Genomic DNA, 25197 nt, shown 5'->3' with positions numbered 1-25197 from the left:
TGTATTACTTCTGATAGTGTAATGGGATAACCAGGAACATGATAATTTGTGTGTCACATTGTACATTTATGATTTATGATTAATCATCATGATGGTGTTGCAGCAGAATAATTAATAGACTATTAATAAGTCATTGAATTATTCTTTTCAGTGTTGTACTGTAGGTCATTTTATGCTTACCAGATTGACATTTTCCGAGCTGCATATAGAACTATGTTGGAGCAAAAAGCAGGACCATATAACCCACAGACCAAACCAAGAAAAGGTACAAAGGAAAGACCACATCATAAGAATTTTCAGTAGAGTCATTTTCTTATGCTTTAGCAAGTTACGAATTCATGGCTGTTCAGTTTGGGAATCAATTGGATTTGTTTAAACATCTGTATTCAACTATTTCCTTAGTTCTGTATAATATTTCCTTAGTTCTGTATAATGTTTCCTTAGTTCTGTATAATGTTTCCTTAGTTCTGTATAATGTTTCCTTAGTTCTGTATAATGTTTCCTTAGTCGTATAATGTTTCCTTAGTCGTATAATTTTTCCTTAGTCGTATAATTTTTCCTTAGTGTATAATGTTTCCTTAGTGCATAATGTTTGCTTAGTTCTGTATGATGTTTTCTTAGTTCTGTATAATGCCAGTTGTAGTTATACAGCTGATGCATGCTTATATATATTTGCTTCACATACGCTCTGTCCTACATATATCTCATGATATTAGCCAAGCTAATAACCGCTCATCTGTTTATCTTTCTTCCTTTAACAGATTGAATATTCCTATTTTTTTATGTTTCTATATATTTTTATAATCCAAAGCTCAGGCTATAGCTTCAAGGACCTATTGCTGATTCGGGCCTAGTTTAATAGTGCTTGATTAAATACTATAAAGTGTATGTTGCAAGCATTGTTTCAGGATTTAGCTAAAATTGTTTTATAAAAGAATACAGTAATAGCCAATGAAACCTTATTCTTTGATGAGACTGAATGTGTTTTTAAAAACTGTCTCTAAAATTCTTAGACTAGAATTTCAGGCTTTGCTTCGCTCAGATTAAATTCGTTTTATTCTTTCGACCATGAAACTTTAGATTCTAATATATTGTTTTTTATTCTTCAAGCTCTTTTGTTTATTTACTAACATATCTTTCGATGTTTCTTTGATGCTGCTCCTGTAAGTTTTCACAAATCTCATCTGTTTGCAAGCTTTCAGACAAAGAATGGGTGTGAAACCTGAGTGTACTATCAAAAACTACATGCTGGACCTCTAAACATTCTTCAAGTTTCTGATCTTCAGCTCCTACCTCATCTTTCGGTGATACCTTATTGCCAGCCCTTGATGTAAATATAGTTTCAGTAGTCTGTAATCGCATGCGGTGGTAGCAAACTTCACCGACAGGATGTTAGCAGATGAACCTGTATCTAGTTAAAATTTTATGTGCTTGTGATTGTCAAGTATAGATACAGCAGCGTAAATCTTTCCATTCATCTTTGTTGTTATCTGTTTGACTGACTCGGCCGCACTTCTGCTGTTCACTTGATGTGTTGTCTCAGATTTAGATTTGCAAATGAATGCAATGTAGTTTAGGCAACTGCATTTATTACATCTTTTACCAAACGCGGAGTATTATTTCTTTGCTCTTTCACGGCTGCCACTGTAATACTGGCACTTTTGTCCTCACCTCCTCATGATACTGAAAGCTTTTATCCAGTTTTTACCTCAATCTCCTAACTTTTACAGATTTTCAATGCCTCATTTAGTGTAGCGTATTTCTGTCAGCAATCAGCTTGTAGCACGTGCCACTTGATCTAATACGCCACACAGTCTATTCCTGAGCAATTGATCTTTTAAATAAGTGTAGTCACACCATCTGTCTCAATTTCGCCAGGGATGTATCAAAATACTTGTCTGCTAACGAGTTTTTAGTGTGGAACGAATAATGCTTGTAAATAACATTAGTGTCACAAACACTATACCTTTTCAGTGTTTCAAATATCTTCCGCAGTGATCTTGTCTTCCATGCAGGTATCATCAATGACTTTAGCGCATTCATCTCCCACGGCATACTGAACTAATGCCACTTTGTTGTGAACAGGCTCATTAGCTAGCTTAGGTAACACAGAATAAGTCTCTCACCTACTCGGGAACTTCTGAAAGTTCTCCTTTCCGTCGGTTGAAACATGAAACGCGCAAGGTTGGTCAATTATAAGTAGCTGTCCACTTCTAGCAGCTCCATTCTGATCATCTCCAGGCATTATGATATTGCTTGTATGACACACTTTACTCACCAGCACTGAGGGTCCATTTTTGTGCACTGAAATAACTGCTAAAATATGCAGTTGAAAAAAGACTTCGTACTCAGTTACATGTGAATGCACGGGCATTTTTGTTTTTTATTAAATATTATGCTGAGTATTTATCTGTTGTATTTTGTTAAATGTAGTAAATTGCACAAAACAAATAGGGTAAAAGTTGGCCTTCATCAGTAAATTGTGTTCGGTTTTCCTTTAATATATGACATAGGTAACGATTTTCTTGTTGTTTTTATTCATGTTATGCTTAGGAGAACACTCAGCATTCATCTATAAGATAAATTTGTGACAGAGAGTAGCAATAGTAACTTCACTATCTCGAACATTTCAAGTGAGTGGACACTTTTAACACGCTTGGTCGCGAAATGGTTTAGCCGTAATGCAATCTATGACCTTAGCTGTCAAATAATAGATAATATCTCCATTGAGATAGTGTCATTTATGGGCTTTTCTCTTCACTAGTTTTCGTTAGCTACTTCCTTGTAGAGGCTGCCAACCAGCTAGTAATCATTGTTATAGAAAGGCTATCAGTTTGCATGGCAATGGTAAGTAGACTTCTGCTTACCTACTATTAGCAGATGTCTCTATTGTTATTGTTTGCTAGCAATACAAGAAAACTTAATTGAGCTTAGTGCGAAAGGCAACACATTTCCTATTTTCGATGATTAACGCCGTAAAGCGCATGAGCATCAATAATCCTGTAATCCTTGTATAGAGTACTCATTGCACGTCTTAGCAAAGGTTTCAATGTATCAAACTGCTAACAAAGATATTATTATATGAATGTCGATAAGTTGCTAACTTCTCGACCTCTTTATCTTTGAACGTGTACATGAACGTATCACTAGAATCAATTTGCATTGCTCTTCTTTGAAAAAACACTCAAAATTAAAGGTTTTTAAAGTTGTGTTTACAAGCTACACACATTCTCAGGAGTAGAAACTACGGTGGCAGAAATGTCAGTTGAAATGTCTGGTAGGCTTAGTTCTAATACATTCAAGCAAAACTCAATGTAGGTATTCTGATTAGCTTACATTGTAGCGCTTGGTGTGTGGCCTCTTGTAGTCATAAACTAAAATGCATACGTATCAGCTATTAGATGGCTCAAAATGCAAATCAAACTGTGCAAAAAGTTGGTTCTTCCCAACAAAGCAGCCTTTTAGCTCACAAGCGAAGACTCTGACTGGTGATGTTAAATTGATCAACAAAAGTAATTATTTACAAGTTTAAATAATGAGAAATCACTCCTTTGTGACTAATTGATAAATTATGGGAAAACCTGTGTATTCGGTATTACAAGCTTTTACTGCATTTACGTATGAAATATTTGCAGAGTGACTCTGAGCAGCCAGAACTTTTACCAGAAGAACTTGACACCAAGATTATACTAAGAGGTCCAATAGATCCATTTGCTCATGACATGCTAAGGATGATGGACGACTGTGAGAGCAGGTATCCTGGTTTGATTACATTTAGCATTTGGCATTTTTAACAAGTGAGGAGATTGACTATCTCATCCTTTAGATGACAACTAGCTGGATGACAACTAGCTGGATGACAACTAGCTGGAAGACAACTAGCTGGATGACAACTAGCTGGAAGACAACTAGCTGGAAGACAACTAGCTGGATGACAACTAGCTGGAAGACAACTAGCTGGATGACAACTAGCTGGATGACAACTAGCTGAAAGACAACTAGCTGAAAGACAACTAGCTGGAAGACAACTAGCTGGATGACAACTAGCTGGAAGACAACTAGCTGGATGACAACTAGCTGGATGACAACTAGCTGAAAGACAACTAGCTGGAAGACAACTAGCTGGATGACAACTAGCTGGAAGACAACTAGCTGGATGACAACTAGCTGGATGACAGCTAGCTGAAAGACAACTAGCTGGAAGACAACTAGCTGGAAGACAACTAGCTGGAAGACAACTAGCTGGATGACAACTAGCTGGAAGACAACTAGCTGGATGACAACTAGCTGGATGACAACTAGCTGGATGACAACTAGCTGGATGACAACTAGCTGGATGACTACTAGCTGGATGACAACTAGCTGGATGACAACTAGCTGGATGACAACTAGCTGGATGACAACTAGCTGGATGACAACTAGCTGGATGACAACTAGCTGAAAGACAACTAGCTGGAAGACAACTAGCTGGATGACAACTAGCTGGAAGACAACTAGCTGGAAGACAACTAGCTGGATGACAACTAGCTGGATGACAACTAGCTGGATGACAACTAGCTGGATGACAACTAGCTGGATGACAACTAGCTGGAAGACAACTAGCTGGATGACAACTAGCTGGATGACAACTAGCTGGATGACAACTAGCTGGATGACTACTAGCTGGATGACAACTAGCTAGATGACAACTAGCTGAAAGACAACTAGCTGGAAGACAACTAGCTGGATGACAACTAGCTGGAAGACAACTAGCTGGAAGACAACTAGCTGGATGACAACTAGCTGGATGACAACTAGCTGGATGACAACTAGCTAGAAGACAACTAGCTGGATGACAACTAGCTGGATGACAACTAGCTGGAAGACAACTAGCTGGAAGACAACTAGCTGGATGACAACTAGCTGGAAGACAACTAGCTGGAAGACAACTAGCTGGATGACAACTAGCTGGAAGACAACTAGCTGGAAGACAACTAGCTGGCTGACAACTAGCTGGATGACAACTAGCTGAAAGACAACTAGCTGGAAGACAACTAGCTGGATGAATACTAGCTGGATGACAACTAGCTGGAAGACAACTAGCTGGATGACAACTAGCTGGATGACAACTAGCTGAAAGACAACTAGCTGGAAGACAACTAGCTGGATGACAACTAGCTGGAAGACAACTAGCTGGAAGACAACTAGCTGGAAGACAACTAGCTGGAAGACAACTAGCTGGATGACAACTAGCTGGATGACAACTAGCTGGAAGACAACTAGCTGGAAGACAACTAGCTGGATGACAACTAGCTGGATGACAACTAGCTGGATGACAACTAGCTGGATGACAACTAGCTGGATGACTACTAGCTGGATGACAACTAGCTGGATGACAACTAGCTGGATGACAACTAGCTGGATGACAACTAGCTGGATGACAACTAGCTGGATGACAACTAGCTGAAAGACAACTAGCTGGAAGACAACTAGCTGGATGACAACTAGCTGGAAGACAACTAGCTGGAAGACAACTAGCTGGATGACAACTAGCTGGATGACAACTAGCTGGATGACAACTAGCTGGATGACAACTAGCTGGATGACAACTAGCTGGATGACAACTAGCTGGAAGACAACTAGCTGGATGACAACTAGCTGGATGACAACTAGCTGGATGACAACTAGCTGGATGACTACTAGCTGGATGACAACTAGCTGGATGACAACTAGCTGAAAGACAACTAGCTGGAAGACAACTAGCTGGATGACAACTAGCTGGAAGACAACTAGCTGGAAGACAACTAGCTGGATGACAACTAGCTGGATGACAACTAGCTGGATGACAACTAGCTGGAAGACAACTAGCTGGATGACAACTAGCTGGAAGACAACTAGCTGGAAGACAACTAGCTGGATGACAACTAGCTGGAAGACAACTAGCTGGAAGACAACTAGCTGGATGACAACTAGCTGGAAGACAACTAGCTGGAAGACAACTAGCTGGCTGACAACTAGCTGGATGACAACTAGCTGAAAGACAACTAGCTGGAAGACAACTAGCTGGATGACAACTAGCTGGATGACAACTAGCTGGAAGACAACTAGCTGGATGACAACTAGCTGGATGACAACTAGCTGAAAGACAACTAGCTGGAAGACAACTAGCTGGATGACAACTAGCTGGAAGACAACTAGCTGGAAGACAACTAGCTGGAAGACAACTAGCTGGAAGACAACTAGCTGGATGACAACTAGCTGGATGACAACTAGCTGGAAGACAACTAGCTGGAAGACAACTAGCTGGATGACAACTAGCTGGATGACAACTAGCTGGATGACAACTAGCTGGATGACAACTAGCTGGAAGACAACTAGCTGGATGACAACTAGCTGGATGACAACTAGCTGAAAGACAACTAGCTGGAAGACAACTAGCTGGATGACAACTAGCTGGATGACAACTAGCTGAAAGACAACTAGCTGGAAGACAACTAGCTGGATGACAACTAGCTGGATGACAACTAGCTGGAAGACAACTAGCTGGAAGACAACTAGCTGGAAGACAACTAGCTGGATGACAACTAGCTGGATGACAACTAGCTGGAAGACAACTAGCTGGAAGACAACTAGCTGGATGACAACTAGCTGGATGACAACTAGCTGGAAGACAACTAGCTGGATGACAACTAGCTGGATGACAACTAGCTGAAAGACAACTAGCTGGAAGACAACTAGCTAGATGACAACTAGCTGGAAGACAACTAGCTGGAAGACAACTAGCTGGAAGACAACTAGCTGGAAGACAACTAGCTGGATGACAACTAGCTGGATGACAACTAGCTGGAAGACAACTAGCTGGAAGACAACTAGCTGGAAGACAACTAGCTGGAAGACAACTAGCTGGATGACAACTAGCTGGATGACAACTAGCTGAAAGACAACTAGCTGGAAGACAACTAGCTGGATGACAACTAGCTGGATGACAACTAGCTGGAAGACAACTAGCTGGAAGACAACTAGCTGGATGACAACTAGCTGGAAGACAACTAGCTGGAAGACAACTAGCTGGAAGACAACTAGCTGGAAGACAACTAGCTGGATGACAACTAGCTGGAAGACAACTAGCTGGATGACAACTAGCTGGATGACTACTAGCTGGATGACAACTAGCTGGATGACAACTAGCTGGAAGACTACTAGCTGGATGACAACTAGCTGGATGACAACTAGCTGGAAGACAACTAGCTGGATGACAACTAGCTGGATGACAACTAGCTGGATGACAACTAGCTGGATGACAACTAGCTGGATGACAACTAGCTGGATGACAACTAGCCGGAAGACAACTAGCCGGATGACAACTAGCCGGATGACTACTAGCCGGATGACAACTAGCTGGATGACAACTAGCTGGATGACTACTAGCTGGATGACAACTAGCTGGATGACAACTAGCTGGATGACAACTAGCTGGATGACAACTAGCTGGATGACTACTAGCTGGATGACAACTAGCTGGATGACAACTAGCTGGATGACAACTAGCTGGATGACAACTAGCTGGATGACAACTAGCTGGATGACAACTAGCTGAAAGACAACTAGCTGGAAGACAACTAGCTGGATGACAACTAGCTGGAAGACAACTAGCTGGAAGACAACTAGCTGGAAGACAACTAGCTGGAAGACAACTAGCTGGATGACAACTAGCTGGATGACAACTAGCTGGAAGACAACTAGCTGGAAGACAACTAGCTGGATGACAACTAGCTGGATGACAACTAGCTGGATGACAACTAGCTGGATGACAACTAGCTGGATGACAACTAGCTGGAAGACAACTAGCTGGATGACAACTAGCTGGATGACAACTAGCTGAAAGACAACTAGCTGGAAGACAACTAGCTGGATGACAACTAGCTGGATGACAACTAGCTGAAAGACAACTAGCTGGAAGACAACTAGCTGGATGACAACTAGCTGGAAGACAACTAGCTGGAAGACAACTAGCTGGAAGACAACTAGCTGGAAGACAACTAGCTGGATGACAACTAGCTGGATGACAACTAGCTGGAAGACAACTAGCTGGAAGACAACTAGCTGGATGACAACTAGCTGGATGACAACTAGCTGGATGACAACTAGCTGGAAGACAACTAGCTGGATGACAACTAGCTGGATGACAACTAGCTGAAAGACAACTAGCTGGAAGAAAACTAGCTAGATGACAACTAGCTGGAAGACAACTAGCTGGAAGACAACTAGCTGGAAGACAACTAGCTGGAAGACAACTAGCTGGATGACAACTAGCTGGATGACAACTAGCTGGAAGACAACTAGCTGGAAGACAACTAGCTGGAAGACAACTAGCTGGAAGACAACTAGCTGGATGACAACTAGCTGGATGACAACTAGCTGAAAGACAACTAGCTGGAAGACAACTAGCTGGATGACAACTAGCTGGATGACAACTAGCTGGAAGACAACTAGCTGGATGACAACTAGCTGGATGACAACTAGCTGGAAGACAACTAGCTGGAAGACAACTAGCTGGAAGACAACTAGCTGGAAGACAACTAGCTGGATGACAACTAGCTGGAAGACAACTAGCTGGATGACAACTAGCTGGATGACTACTAGCTGGATGACAACTAGCTGGATGACAACTAGCTGGAAGACTACTAGCTGGATGACAACTAGCTGGATGACAACTAGCTGGATGACAACTAGCTGGATGACAACTAGCTGGATGACAACTAGCTGGAAGACTACTAGCTGGATGACAACTAGCTGGATGACAACTAGCTGGATGACAACTAGCTGGATGACAACTAGCTGGATGACAACTAGCTGGAAGACAACTAGCTGGATGACAACTAGCTGGATGACTACTAGCTGGATGACAACTAGCTGGATGACTACTAGCTGGATGACTACTAGCTGGATGACAACTAGCTGGATGACAACTAGCTGGATGACAACTAACTGGATGACAACTAGCTGGAAGACAACTAGCTGGCTGACAAGTAGCTGGATGACAACTAGCCGGATGACTACTAGCCGGATGACAACTAGCCGGATGACAACTAGCCGGATGACAACTAGCCGGATGACAACTAGCCGGATGACAACTAGCCGGATGACAACTAGCTGGATGACAACTAGCTGGAAGACTGGCGTTGCCCAGGATTCCCTTCATTTTCAATCAAATAGCCTGCAACATGCGTGTAGATTTTTCTCATGAATGTTTTCTCTCATAAAAGTGTGAATTTGTGTGTCGAAGGTTTTTACCCATTAATAACAGATTTTGTTTCGATTGATAAGAATATAATTAGGATAAACTTATTTATGAGTCGCAGATCATAGTTTCATTTAGAAATCGAACGAATCCGTTTGAGCTGTAAGCAGAAAAATAGTAAGTAATATGCATTCATAAATCTAGAATTGCCCCACATAACAAATAACTAGCTACTACAGGGTAAATGCGTAACAGATAGGATAACAGAGTCTAGATGAGCGACTGTGAACCTCTTATTTCTCTTATTATTGCTATTATTATTCTAACCAGACATTGTTTGAATAAATCGGCTACGATTTTTAGGCTCTAGTTATCTCTCTTCATCCTGATGATATGGGTGTGCAACTCGTTATTTTTTCCTGTTTTTATCACAGCTCGCTAATTGTACTTTTGGTGTTCACCATTTTGCAAAGATGCTCTTTCCATTTTCAACCTTTGCTGGAAGTAATGCCATATCATATGACATGATATGATATGGCAATATGACATAATGACATATCAAACATGAAATATTGGAAAAATGGCACGTCACTGTGCTTGGCAAGTGTTGGCTGGCTTTTTATCGCAAAATGTTTATGCGTGTCAACTGTAACTGTACTGTGTGGAAGACCAAGCTGTAGGCCCAGAGGTCAGAGTAAGGATTCCAGGTTGAATATTGCATTGTGAGAGAGAGTAACAACATTAACTTTACTTTCCAGAGAATTTCTAGCGAGTTAACACTCGCAACGAGTTATCTCGGAAAATGTTTAAGCCATCATGCAATCTACGACCTTTGCTATAAACTTGGTGAATAGAAACAGTTACAAACAAATCATTTCTAGCATCAGCCTAAAATCGAAGGAGCTCTGAACTCTGGATATAGCACAACGGCATAGCGCAAGGTCATGAAAAAAATAACTTACAAGCACAACAAAAACCCTCATGTATCACAATACCACAGTAATGGAATGTCGGTTCAATACATGCTCAGTTTATAGAGGTAAAGCTGTTTGCTATCTTTAGCAGGTTCAAACCTCTTGTATGCACTAAGATAAAAGCCTACAAGCCTTCAAGCCTACACATTTTGTGACTCATTCTGCCAATATTGTTTTTTATTGCCATCACAATGGCCTTCAACAAAGTTTTTTCTAACTAAAGGCTGGTTCCCGCTATATCGTTGTATGTCAGAGTTTTTCTTTCGGCGCTCATCGTCGATTATGTGAACCGTAAACCGATGGCATCGACGAAACAGCGTCGACACATCGGAAAAGTCTGCAGCTGTCAAACGTTCCTGATTTTTTGCTGAGCACCGACGACAGCCTTTCGCGGTCGCCGATAGCGTGATTCATTTATTTTTGTTTATGATAGTTGCTGTGGGACTAGTATTTGATTCAACAGTATTTGAAAACGAAGAGGTTTCTTCGCAAAAATTTAAAAAGAAAAATGAGAACATTACGTCACGCAGTATTTGCTGATGCAAACACGGATGGGTTTGTGATAGTGTAAACATTGTTATCATCGACGATCGCCGAAGTATTGTGGCATCAACTCTGAGATACGGCGATATAGTGTGAACTAGCCTTAAGGAGCTTTCACAGTTGCGGACGAAAGGCAGCTGTATGAAATAGACTCCTCTAGACATATAAGCTTTTCACTTTCCAGGAAAGGCTTCATTGGATCATGTTTACAAGGCCTGATAAGAGACTAATTTGTAGGTCACACTCACAAGGATGAAGCTTGATAAGGGGCTAAGCTGGAAAATAATAGCTAGATAATGCAGCACCTAGCAAACAACTCTATACACAACTCCCTTGTTTATCTTCTTGTCAGCCTTAAGTAGTATATAGTTATATACATTTATCAAAGTTTGTCGTCTGTTTGTCATCGTCTGTTTGGATGTCTGTTGGTTTTTCACAAAGTTTTTTTTTCAAATTTCACATTCTGCTGGACTTGAACTCACAAAGATTGCAACCCCAGGTTTTCAATCCAATTCTCTATTCACGAGACTACACAAGCTCTTACGCTCTTACATACAATTATATTATTTCGAGTAGGAATAGCCTCTGCATTCTCTCGCCGTTCGGTCAGACAAAGACAGCTTGATATCTCATTTTTACATTTGTACCAGTATCGAAAGGTACCAGTATCGTCGTATTCAAATGTTTGCTGGATAGCTTCTGCTGGAACAGTAACATTTCTATGCAACGAGTTGTTATTAATATTTCAACATATTCAGGATTTTTATTGTTTTCTCATTTTTTTCATTACCAAATCATCTCTTATTGTAATCGTAGCAAAACAGACTTAATTGAACTGTTACTTGTTAATTATTTTACGTTTACATCTAAACCCTTTCATAATTGTTTTATTTTTTAATTTAGTTGTCCTGCGCAAAAGATTTTCCTCATGATATGAAGTTTGAACGTTACAGTTGTTCGACAAAGTTTCAAAACCTTTACAGTTGTTTTTATTTTTTCTCTTAATTTAGTTAAACTGCACAAAACACTTTGCTCATGATACGAAGTTTGAAAATTAGAATGTTAACTGCTGTTATATGTTAAATAAAAATAAATTTTCTGTGCAAAGACTTTTACTACCTGGGCATCGCCGGGCATTCACCTAGTAGTTATGTGTAGTTTTATGTATATATACTGTAAAACCTTTAATTGAACGCCATGGTGCTCTATTTTTCAACCATTCATCTATAGTAGCAGTCAATTAGAGGTGGCGTTCAAATAAATGCTGGTGTTTTATTTTTCAAATGGCTCGTTAGAATTATGAGAAAATAAATTTAGCCCTTTTACGGACGAAGTGAATGTCGCCTATATTTTGCCCTTTTTTTCGATGGAGCGATATTAAACCTTTTGGATGCAATAAATCTGCTAACTTGCCTCCAACTTCAAAGATCTCTTAATAAATATGCATCGAAAAACTGAGAAATATCTCTACCAGTTGATATCTGTTGTTTGCAATTAACCTGATGATATTATAGCCTGTGTACTGCTTTGCAACTTGTTGGAGCTTTCAATTTTTATTTCATTATAAATTTGAAGACATCTTTTTATTTTATATCTACGTTTACCAATGTAGCATAAAAGCTCTTTGCACTCATTGTTATGTTGGCTGCAGTTTGCAGCCAAAACTAGCTTTTTATGTGCAATAGAAGAGGAGTTACGAGCGTCGATCAATTGTAAGATCAGACTACCGCAATGATGCTATCAAATAATATGCTATAAATCTGCAAATTTATAAGTTATATAATGATAATTTATCCAATGCTACAAAGATATATTCATGAACAAGTGACATGAATGAACCATACTTATATTACATGCAGAAACATAAATTAACGTTTTTAAAACAAAAATATTTGCATCGTTTGCTTGGAAAGCTGCGTTCTGATTGTTGCTTTCGATCAAATGAACATCTGCTGGTTGTTCAGTACCTTCTACAACGTCTTTTGACCTCAAATTTTTTCCTGCACTGCTGAACTACCTACTTGGTAGTCGATATTAGCATCTGAACAACTTTTTTGCTTGGTAAATCTTTCAAGCGTTGCATTTAGCACGAATGCAACACGTAAACGTTTTGCTCACTAAATGTAACCTTGGGCCTAAAACCTTACCATCATAAATGTAAACCGTTTTTTATATACATATATCCTGAAGTATCAAGACCACGTTAACTCTTTGGCTGGGGAAATGACCAAAATGTCGTTTATCAGTGTCGTAAGGAAACAAATTTTTTGTCGCTTTCGGTAGACGTTTATAAAGCTGTCGCCTAGTAACAATAAATAAAAGATATAAACGCTAGTAAGACTTAAAAATTATTGACAAGATGTTAGTCGATGAATTACAATATAAAACAATCATCTGAGAGGTGTTGCTTTGTGCTAAAAGCTAAAGAAATCGCGACTCCTTTGAAAAAAGGGAAGTTGGAAAAACCAGTCAACATACGGCTCGACTTTCAAAACGAAAAATTAGTAATTTATTGGATCCTGCGATCGTTAGTAATCTTTTGTCTCATCAGTATGATAATAATTCAGATGATGGTAGTGATGTAAACTCTGAAAACTTTGAATAATTATACTGAGAAAAGTGATCATTGTGGTAGCTCGGACAATGACGATGCTGCTGGCGTTGGCTACGCTGTTGCATTGGACTTTGCCGAAAGGAATGCTTCCAAACACTTCCTACATAGACAACTGTACATAGTCGTAGCTCTTTTGTAGTAGTACACATGTAAATGTATGTTTATGTACAAAAAGTTTATATTAACAGAAATAAATTTCAGTTTGGGCAATGTATGTTCATAGAATACTGATTTAATTGAATTTTCAAAAATATATTATGCGATTTGCGGTTGTTTTGCGTTGCTTTTAGCCAGCCAAAGGGTTAAGCAAAAAACTGCTATTAGCCTGAGACAGTTATTAATTGTTTCTATGGTGATGCTTTCAAAGTTTTAACGAGAAAAAAGCGAAAAGCTTTGTAGTAGGAATACGAGAGAATTGATTGTTATTGATGTAAACAATTCATTATTAATACGACTTTGTGGACACTTTTCTACAGATCACTTGATATTATGGGTTCATCAAGATCAAAGATTGTCAGAGTGGCAGTCAAATGGAGGTGGCGTTTAAATAGAGGGTGGTGCTCTATTTTTCAATCCTTCTCATAGCGTCAGTCGAATAGAGGTGGCGCTGAAATAGAAGTGGCGTTCAAATGGAGGTGGCGTTCAATTAGAGGAATTTATATAAGTTCTATATATAATATATATAGAACGTATATATATATAGAACGTATATATATATAGAATATATATATGTATAAATAATGTCTCTATATGCAGACCACCGTTACTCACAACAAAGGTAAAAACTGTTAAAACTCCATACAGTAGTGTACATAGTGATCTTACATTTTATTGATGATCATAACAACTAAGTAGGTAGTTATTACTTTGTTAGCATAGGTACTGAATCGCAACAATTAAAAACCCATTGTTCTATCACAATATTTTGTTTAGGTGCTGTTTTTATAGTAAGATAATGGATTAATTTGTTCTTAGTAATTTTATATAGGAAATAACGCATTGAGACTCAAGTAAATTAATTTATGAGCTCAGTCCTATAACATATTTTTTTCAGTGATTTGCATTACTACTCCAAACCATATTACTCAGCGTTTCATTCCCCAGAGTAATGTCCATCAACTCTTTCTATTCATCTCTCTTTATCTGATTCGTCGGGACATCTGTGTTCAACTTATCTATATTTGTTTATCTATATATAAATATAGATACATATATGCATACATTATATATATATTCACATTAAGATTTGAAAGTACTGCTTAACACATAGGCTCTAATACTTTTGCGTTAAAATTCAACAACTGATTTATACTGTTGCATCATGCTAAAACATTAATTGTAGTGATGTGCATTTTCTTGTTGGAAAGAATCGGAAAACGATATACGGTCACAAAGTGTTGATATCTAAAAGGTGTCAGATTTTGAAGACCCTGTTTTTGAATGCAACTACAACTGATGGCATAGCATCTGTGGTCCTCCCAGAGACTGATCCTGAAATACTCCTTTCAGTTCTGGAGTTTATATACACCAATCGTGTCTCCATTTCAAATCCAGAGGTATATGTAATGTAATTGTTGATTAATATCCAGTTCTAAACTGTAAACACAAGTTATGTTACAGCGTTTTGTATCTAAACGTTATAAACAATTTCAACATATCATATGAACCAACTAATTCTGCAGCTCAAATACCTGTGATAACCCTCTAACATAAAACCACTTCAGATTATTAACTACACACAACAATGACACGAATACATTAAATCATTCGTAACTGTAAAAAATTAACAATAAAAGTAAAAAAAAATTGTAATCACATAAATGTAAAAAGGTAAAGTAATAATAATGTAATAATCAATAAAATGAGATTTTTGTGGTTTGGCAGAATCAAAGATCTGCATAAATTTTACATTGCATTTTAGAAAAATTCATAAATGAATGTTTTACTGTATTATATTTATATTCTAATGTAAACAAAATATCATTTTTATGCCAAACGCTCATGTTCATGATAATATTAGTGATGCACAGCTACTTTTATGTCACTTTACGCGCTGAAAAATAGCAAGACTGATGTTGAATGATTGATGTCTAATACTTTTCAGCAAGGAATACAAGTTCTGCATCTTGCACTTGAGTATGGGTTGGAAGAGCTGAGCTATGTAAGTAGATAACTGTAAATCTAGTTTTATGCATCTACCTCATACAGTCGGTTATTTCAACTATGACTGTCTAATGGCTTCTGGGTTTGTACTGACTTTCATACACCTCTGTTTATGGCCATTTTTTGTTGTTCACCTGTATCTACCTGTATTCACCTGTATTTACCTGTATCTACTTGCATTTACTTTAACCTGTTTGGCCCAAACTAGGTTCTATTTTGGTTTCATTTGCTATCAGAGAATTGTGAATATATTACCTGTCTCGAGAATCCATCCTGTCCACGTGTCCCAACCGCTCGAAGCTTTTTATCAGAGTATCGTTCATAGATGGGAGGCCTGTCCATCTTAAGATTTCTTGTTATCAATTTTATCTATTAATCTTTTTAGGTGAGGATTCATAGCATTGCCCATTTGCCCGTTGTCTGATTGTGAATGCATATTTTATATATATAAAGTATATATATAAGGTATATATATAAAGTATATATAAAGGATATATATAAAATATATATATAAAGTATATATATAAAGTATATATATATAAATCTTTTTTTTATAAAAAGATTTTTGTCTGTTGTTCGGTGTCTGTTCAGTTATAGTGATTAAAATCTATAAAAAAAATTGTGAATCACGTGTGAACGGGGTTGAACTCACGTAGATAACAACCACATACGTGTAAACAAGCACACTTAACCACAAGGCTACACCCTTCTTTCTATTCCTGATGCTCTTTCCATATACTGTATACCCTTTTCGGGGTTGCATACACTAAATTAATAATTAATACGGTGCTCCCAGAGGTTATGATGACCCTGTTATAAAATTTCTTCGCCTTAGTCTATAAAATGAGATGCTTTTTTGTGTTAGGGCGAGTTTGTCTTCCATCATACGATATCAACCAAAAATTTCTTCCGCAATTAAAATTTGGCAGTTGGTGTACTGATTATGACGAAATTACAAAAATGTTGATATGCTATTCGCCGAAATTCGTCTCACAACACCTGAAAGAGACACTTTTCTCATAATATGAAGTTTGAAAGTTAAAATGGTAACTGTTGTTATATGTTGAATAAAAATTAATTTCCTGTGCAAAGACTTTTTTATTACTTGGGCAACACTGGGTATTTATTTAGTTTATATATATACACGTATATATCCGAATATGTAACTGTATACATATGTATATATATATTTATATATCTATATACAGCTGAATGCCCAGCGTTGCACGTATAATAAAAATGTTTGGACAACAAATTAATTTTAATTTAATATATAGAACATTGACCATTATAACTTTTAAACTGTACATTAAGAAAAAAGTGTTTTGTACAGTTTAAATAAATTAAGAGAAAATTCAAACAACTGTAAAGGTGTTTAAATGTGAAATAATTAGCAAGTAATAGTAGATGGTCTGTTTTGTTACAATTACTACTATGAAAAAACAAAATTAATACTGATACAATTATTACGAACTCATAAAACAAAATAAAAATCCTTAATATGTTGAGCTAATAATAGCAATGACTGCATAGAAGTGTGTGTATAAAAAAGGTTACTATTCCAGCAGAAGCTATCCATCAAAGCTTTGAATGCGACAATACTGGTACTTTTCGATACAAATGGAAAAATGAGATATCGGACTGTTTTTGTCTGATACTTGGTCTGACTGAACGAAAAGAAAATGTAAATGCAATTCCTACTTAAAATAATGCAACAGTCCATGTATGAAAGTTTTAAATTTTGTAGTTTTTAGCGATAGTTTTTTTTTAGAAAGAACCAAAAATTGAAGCTTGTAATAAGACATTTGAAATTGAAACGCTGTATTTGATATTTACCAATTAAAAAATTAGGTAATCAATTTTAAAATAGTTTTTGAAAAATTTTCAAAATCAAAACAATTGCGAAAAGTTATATTAATTCATAATAGAAAGTACATCCCCATTTAGGGATAAAGATACCGTAGATAAAATTGCTAAGAATGATAAGAACAGCCTCGTGGGTTAGGTGCGGGTTTTTCATTGTTAGATTTTAATGACTATACCTAGAAAATATACCTGTACAGCATACGGGTGTACGAGGAGATAAATGTAAAATGTGAGTAAATGTACACATAAACAGGCATCCCAAACTTGTAAAGAAAAATTAAATTATATAACTAGAAATTCCACTGTCATACAGCCCACGACCAAAGTGATATTGGAAAAAAGAAAGGGTACTGATGGTTGAGAAATGCAATATTAGCAGTCAAATAGGATAACTGCAATGGTAGCTGTAATGTACTGGGTGTGGGTGTTATTATATACAACAAATAGCAATAATGAAAGGAAAATATTATATGTTTATATCTCTCCTCCTGCAAAAAGAGAAATGCAATATTGGCCAATATTAGAAGTAAAATGCACTGATATTATTAGAATAACCAATATTATTAATATAGCATTTTCACCAATGCACATTTTTGTTTACATTTCAAAACGTCATAGCTAACAATATTATGAAGTTGTGATATTTAAATAGATTTTTAGAAAATTTGTACTACGTAATCATTGTTCTGTAGTCATCCAAACTTACAATTGATTATTGTAATAATCTCATTAGAACCGTTAGAAAAAATATCATCGTCATTCCCTTTACTTAAACTGCGTTAGATTTTTAGAAAATCTGTACTACGTAGTCATTGTTCTGTATTCATCCAAACTTATAATTAATTATTGTAATAATCTCATAAGAACCGTTAAAAACATCATCGTCATTTCCTTTGCGTTGGACATCAGTTAGAATACGAAACTACTCAAATGTTTCGGCAAATGAAAATGAAAAAATTGAAATCGGCAAAAATGAAACGATTTCTGTACTCCTATGTTAATTGCCGATACTTTCGGCAATTCGACAATGCTATAGGCTGGTGAAAAGTGCACGTTATTTTTTCTTGAAATGCGCAAGACTTCATCGTTCTATTCTCTGTCGCTCGGCGTTTCAATTTTTGGTCTAACTTTTATTAAACCAAGCTTTTCAAGCGTTTTGTGGCGATTTTCGTCCAACTTAATCTGCCTATTTGTGTATAATCCGATCAGATGGGTTAGTTTTAAGAATTTGCAGTAACCTTTCAAAGGCTTGGTAACATATTTAAATAGGTTTATATGCGTTTTGTATCATTATTATACTTAAACGACTTTACTGAAAAATAGTTAAATTGGTTGATAGGATTTCGTTCCAAGGGTTTGGTGACGGCCGTTAACGGATAATTTTTCGGGAGTTGTGTGCACATGTGCATTTATCATAAATCTCCCAATCAATCGCTTCGTTCTTGTTTGGTCGTGGGAAAACCTCCAATAGAGTTAATGTACATTTTCAGTTGTGCAACAAGTACCTCGCAGACCACTTGGGTGTTGCTACAGCCTCTGACATCATGCAAGCTGCTGTTAGCCTGGCACAAGGAGACCTCAAAGAAACTGCGCTAAAATATATAGAGGTCAACACAGTCGTGAGTTTATCTTAGAGCTTGTGTTAGCTTATATTTAAGTTATGTTTCTCTATCAAGAAAAATGTTATACCTCTTGTAATTATCTTTTCGTTTGTTATGCTGTTATTATTATGAATGAGATAACACAGCGAAAAGTAGATATTACACTTTCTCTCTTTCTACGTAATTTAATAAAAGTAAAGATAATAGCAAAGCTAATTTTTTTTGTATTAAGTTTGCAATTACAACATTATTTTGTGTTAATATTAAAAAATAATGATGCCAATACAGAGTCAGTGAAATAAAAGTCCGTAAAAAGAATGATTACTAAATTTAACTTTTCAAGTTTACTTCGTTAGGTCTGATTCATCAGACTTTATCATCTGATTCATCAAACTTCGTCATCTGGTTCGTCAGGACATTTTTGTTATCTTTATCTGATTGGTCAGGACATCTGTGTTCAAAGTTCATGGTAGTCTCATACCGGTTCTGTTTTGTGCTAGTCTTTAAGTTGGTCATCAGCTAAGATTTTAACAACATATGGCATTTTTCACAGTATGCTCCTCTCATCCCTCTTATATCCATCTCCTCTACACCTCTATGTCTAGCAATGACAGAATTCAACAAGCATCATTGTTTAGATTCTGGATGCATCAATATATACCTTTGTGCATCTCCTTGCGCTTGAAAAGGGCATCGGCTATCATAAGGTTGTACTTGGAAGAGAAAGCCAGGAGGGAGCGATGTTCTGTTAGCTCGACGCTTTTTTTTCCATGCTTGCAAGTACATATTTGCACTTTTCAGCTGTCGAGTCTAGCATCCAAATCACTAATCAGAATATATTTATCATTAGCTGATGCTCATTTGATAGTATCTTTCAGATAATCGTAGAACCATAGAACTGTTCCTTTGTCTCGTGGTTGGTCGTATTGTGTTTATGCATGCTAAGGAAAGTAGGGCAAAACTTAAACTAGAGTGGGAGGTGCATTGCCATGGTGCTCTAGTTGACGGGTGTTGGTTTGTCATCCAAGGTAGTTGCTATCCCACTTTTGATGGCAAAAGCTACAGTAGGCAACTGTAGCTTTTGTCAACAAAAAAGCTGTCAACTTCTTGTCAACTGAAAAAAAGCTATCCTAGCAATGGATGATTTGGATGCTAGCACTCTACTCCAAAGAGATATATGATCTTCTAAGTTGCTACACTGTGGTTGTTTAGTTACACTAAAGTACCACAACATCTGCTATATCATATCCAACCATTTTCACACCAATAAGTTTAACAAACTTGACTATCTGCATGTGGACAGTCCATTCTTTAATACATGGCGCTACTTCTTTCTGCCTTTTAATATACTGTTTGTTGTCTGTTAGACTGGGAACAAATCAGCTTGAGCCTTATGTTTTCAGGTGACACCCAAGCCCACATTCAATGTACTTTTTGGTTGTTCACATTACGAATACTCCTTGCAGTAAAGTTAAGGTATTACTAGCTTCTATGATTACTAGCAGCACCCTTAATAGATAAAGGATTGGTGACAAGGGCAGGTCAAGGCAGACTGCATCTCCTTCCTGCCTATCGAATTCCTTGTGTTGATTATATGCTGATTATTTCCTGCAGGAAGTTTTCAAGGATCATGGCTTCCACAATCTGACAGTGGAGGCCATGTGTGAAATATTGGAAAGCGATGCCTTAAATATTGATGAACTAGACATCATTGGAAAAGTTGAAGAGTGGGTAGCGCAGAAACACAAAGTATGTCTCCCATTAATTCACAATTACAATAGACGCTTCTACAATAGGCGTGGGTGCGTATCTCACTTCTGACACCATCTAACATACTTGGCTCTTAGTTCCTGGTTATTGCTTCCCTTCCTTCCGGTCACTCGCATTCAAGATGCCGTAATCCTCTCCCAGCTGTCGTAAACCGGACATCCGGTCTCCCGCATCACACATGTAATATGTAAACCTCCTTTCACGTAAAATCTACTTAACGTGAAGAATTTATGTAAAGTTTTTGCTTCGTATTATATAAGAAATTCCTGGTAACATAAAGCATCAAGTCAGTGAAAGTTCTCAAATTTGATCGGAATAATGAGAGTATTCTAGTTAGCCTTAAAAATATCCCTTACTCTCTCGTCACACTGAGGCTTCGGAAAAATGAATGGACAAACAGACACTCCTCTTACTATAGTAAATATATATATTTGTTTTATTTTAGACATAAACTATTCTCTTTGCAGCATAGACCTTGCTATCAAGATAAAACAAGAAAAATTGATTTTAATTGAAGGCATGCGTTCCCCTTACCTTAAAGTAAAATTACCATAATCATGAGCTCCAAATAAGGTTGAGTGATAAAAGATGGAGATAAGTTGTCAATTCAAACCATTAACACTACAGTTACTGTCCTGTCATCAAATTAAAATATTAAATTTAATGTTTTTCTATGTGAATGGTCAGAGGAGTGAGTTTGGAAAAATCTTGAATTGGATTAGGTAATTTACATGTATTTTATGGTGCATATAACGTAAAATCCCTATCACGTAAAAGTTCTCATAAGGTATAGGAGTGCCTACAGTAAAACAAAAGGAAGAACACAACTCATGCTTATATCTATGCAATTAGCACAGTAATTCAGACTTTTTTATATGTTTTATTGCGTTTGACATGCAAGTATTAACTCATGCAGTTTAAAATAGGCAGGCAAATTTACAATTAAAATGTTTTGCTTGTGTGGTAGAAATCAAATAATTTATCATCTTAACAAGCAGATGTTTTTATACTTCATTTTTCATAACGATACAGGCGAGCTTAGATAAACTTTGTTTACCCAATCGATATGTTCAACTAGAATGCTTTCTGCAACACTGTCTATGTCTATGTAGCTATTATTCAGCTTGTGACATATTATTTAGACTTTGTTAGTGTACATAAACTCTGGCTGCTGAGAGCGCTGTTCTTATAAGCCGAATGGGATGGGTCCGAGCCTCACATAAAGCAATTTTTCTTCTGATTTGTTCAATTATTCTAAGGCTTTGGAAGATGTCAGCGTAAAAGCTTAGTGTCATTGGATAGAAATTGAAAACATTTTAGTCATTTCATTAATTATATGGACACAATTTGGTTATTGTATGATAGTTGGCGCATTTAAAACAACTGCTATTGTAAAACAAATAAAAATAAGGCTTTGACATTCGTACTGCACGCTATCATTCTGTCAATTCAGCATTGATTCAAAAGTCACCTTTTATTAACGGCGAATCTGTTTTTCTGTTTTTCCTCTCAAAGGAATATATAATATACAGTACAGTAATGGTATGCATCTGTCATGTAGTGACAATGCTTGGTAGTGATCTCATGTTCTCTAATAGGGAAACTCTAAACTAGTTTTTTATATGCTACCTTGGATGGTCCTAATACTTATTAAGGGCTTCATCTGGAACTGTTAGATTAATCTGAAGAGATGCATTTTTGTAACACGTTCAGTCTGATAGAGCCAGGTAGCCATTTCACTTGCCCAATGTGCAAAGGACAGACGTGGATCTTTAATGTGCCAGTGTGGTACACGGGCCTCCCAAGTTATGGTATAGATCTGAAAGACCCAGTAATTTATTATTGAAAGCTCAGTGAGAGCTTTTTGCCAGATCGGCATTAAGCAGGACTCGAACCACCAACTCCATGGTTGATAGTCAAAGACACTACCACTAGGCCACCCTGATACCCTCAATATATATATATATAAGTAATTCTTAAAGTTTGTGTGTGTGTACTTCAGTTTGACCAGCTATAGCTATTTAAATATTGGAATACAGAATCCGTATCGCAGAAGATTTGATCTCGGAACCTCCTATTCACCAAGCAAATATCTTACCAATTAAGCAACACGAGATTGATGGATTCGCTGGGCGATATGTGGCTATGTGGGTGAAAATACGCGCATCATTCCGCGTATGGTGTAACATCATTTTATGCTTGCTCTGACGGCTCTTATTAGTAAGTTTAACAATACGGATAGTACCGTACTCAAATTGATAGCAAGTGGTAGGGGCAACTACATTACCTGTCACTGTTTATAAGCTGATTTTTAACACCCGTGCAACACGGATAATTCCGCTAATCTTATAAAAAGCTCATTTCAGATAGAAGGAATTACAATAAAAATTGTAATTCGCCCAATGTGGGCCACTCATTTCAATGAATTAAATATACATAAATTATTTGTTATTCGTCAATTATTAAGGCATATGAATAGAGAGAGCAGTAGCTAGCATTTAAAATGGCCTATTATAATAAAGAAAAATACTTGAGATAATCCTTTTTGTTTCAATTTTATTAATTAAGCTAAATGATGGTGGTTCAGCTTGTATCATATCATTTTGGAAGTTTGTGCTCACCTGTGATTTGTTGTTTATTTGGTTGGTTTATATTCATGTGAATTAAAGCAGTGAAATTTATTGGTTTGAGTAACTTGTTTTATTACTTTATTATTTATTACTTCAATGGATATAATTTCATTTCAAACAGAATTTCAGTTCTTTTTTCAAATTGCGGCATACCAAAATCATAAAACAGACAGGGTAACTAAAATCAGTAATATCTCTAATCACTAATCAGTAATAATCACTAATCAGTAATAATCACTAATCAGTAATAATCACTAATATCATATGAATGGTTTAAAATACATTTTTCTGCTAATACTTAATTTCTATTTAATATTTTGAGATGACGCCTGGCAATAGCAAAGTTGACATAGCTCGACCAGTTGTAAAACATCTCCGGCTGCCACTACTGACGACAGCTGAGCTCAAGACTGTGGATGAGGCAAACAAGAAAAACCGAATTATTTCTGTAAGAATATATCAATTAAGTATTATATACGTAATTATCTATGTAACATTAAGTATTGTATACGTAATTATGTATATAACATTAAGTATTATATATGTAATTATGTATATAACATTAAGTATTATACATGCAATTATCTATGTAACATTAAGTATTATATACGTAATTATGTATGTAACATTAAGTATTATATACGCAATTATGTATATAACATTAGGTATTATACATGCAATTATCTATGTAACATTAAGTATTATTTTTATAAATATGTTTGTAACATTAAGTACTATATACATAGTTATGTATGTGGCATTAAGCATTATAGGCCTATATGTAATTATGTATGTAACATTTTATATATAATTATTTACATAACTCAACACTATATTCAGAATTCAAAAACAAAATTACTAACATTTTTGTTGTTTATAGCTTGTAATAGAAGCACCATGGTATTAAATGTTGCTGAATAGTCTTGTACATTGAAACAACAGATTACATTTTTAACAAATCAAAATCATTAGTCGAGTGCTTAGCGCCTTTCAGTAGTTTGGTCACTTTTTATCGCTCGATTAATCCACCATTGATTAATTAAACTGTCAAAAGGCATAAAACCTAAAGGTTGACACATACAATAAAATTATAACAATAAATAGATGCAGTTATTGATCCATTTTATCCTGATATCACTAAGCATGTACTAGTGAAATAGGAGGCAATGACATTGGGTTCCATAGATAGTTTTAATGTATCATGAAAACCCACAGAATTTAATATACAAATATATCTAATTGTATTTCTTGCACAAAATGTTGTTTTAGAGTTAAAATAATCCCTTAAATAAAATGTAATCTGTAGGACAAAGTGTTCTCTTCTGCTTGGAGAACCCTGTCGTTGAAAGAAGCTGAGGAACCTAAAAGTCCGCTGGTGAAACCAAGGGCTGGTACAAAAGAAAGAGATCATCATAAAGATTTTCAATAAATGATGATTGATGTCACTCAGGCTATAGCCCTTTTGAAAGTCAAGTGTTTGACCCTGGCACTCTCTCTTGTGTAAAGATATGAGAGTTTATAGACAGACTTGGTCTTGTTATTATTGTATGACCTCTTCACTATCCCTTACGAAATTATTGACACTTGACCCCAAAGGATCCCAAATAAATAGTTTAACCATTTATATGCGGTAACACGTTGTTACAGAGATTCTAAAAGCATGTATCAAAATTTGTTTTTTGATAAAAGTTTGATTGTTTGGAAAAAAGTTGTAGTATGTTTATGTTATATTTGCTTGTAATTTGCAATAAATAAATTATCATTAGAGTTTGGCGTAGTCTACAGACAACAACAATCATTACTCTTTTTATAGCCT

At 36.5% G+C, this 25197-nt stretch overlaps 2 protein-coding genes across 5 annotated transcripts in view; both read left to right on the top strand.

The window, feature by feature from the left end:
* LOC137392944 (BTB/POZ domain-containing protein 19-like) overlaps positions 1-1109 on the top strand; it is a 35744-nt gene extending 34635 nt beyond the window's left edge. For both annotated transcript variants that reach the window (XM_068079307.1, XM_068079306.1), the window contains one exon: positions 184-1109. In XM_068079307.1, coding sequence (XP_067935408.1) covers positions 184-303 — 120 coding nt within the window. In that variant the 3' untranslated portion in view covers positions 304-1109. The remainder of the gene's footprint in view (positions 1-183) is intronic.
* Positions 1110-2059: 950 nt separating this feature from the next.
* LOC137394432 (BTB/POZ domain-containing protein 19-like) lies at positions 2060-25158 on the top strand. 3 transcript variants are annotated; one of them, XM_068081153.1, is made up of 8 exons: positions 2060-2184; positions 3636-3754; positions 14694-14907; positions 15456-15512; positions 18871-18999; positions 20596-20730; positions 23704-23829; positions 24688-25158. In XM_068081153.1, the coding sequence occupies exons 2-8, from the start codon at positions 3723-3725 to the stop codon at positions 24808-24810; spliced, it is 816 nt and encodes a 271-aa protein (XP_067937254.1). In that variant the 5' UTR covers positions 2060-2184; positions 3636-3722; the 3' UTR covers positions 24811-25158. The 3 variants fall into 3 exon arrangements, with proteins under 3 accessions (XP_067937254.1, XP_067937253.1, XP_067937251.1); XM_068081152.1 differs by lacking the exon at positions 2060-2184 and adding an exon at positions 2714-2847 and having other exon boundaries at positions 14763-14907; XM_068081150.1 differs by lacking the exon at positions 2060-2184 and adding an exon at positions 2714-2847.
* Positions 25159-25197: the final 39 nt, after the last annotated feature.

Source organism: Watersipora subatra, chromosome 4 (genome assembly GCF_963576615.1).
Source record: "Watersipora subatra chromosome 4, tzWatSuba1.1, whole genome shotgun sequence".
Lineage (NCBI taxonomy): Eukaryota > Metazoa > Bryozoa > Gymnolaemata > Cheilostomatida > Watersiporidae > Watersipora > Watersipora subatra.
Note: the sequence above shows the minus strand (reverse complement) of the source record. Positions and strands in the feature narration are given on the sequence as shown.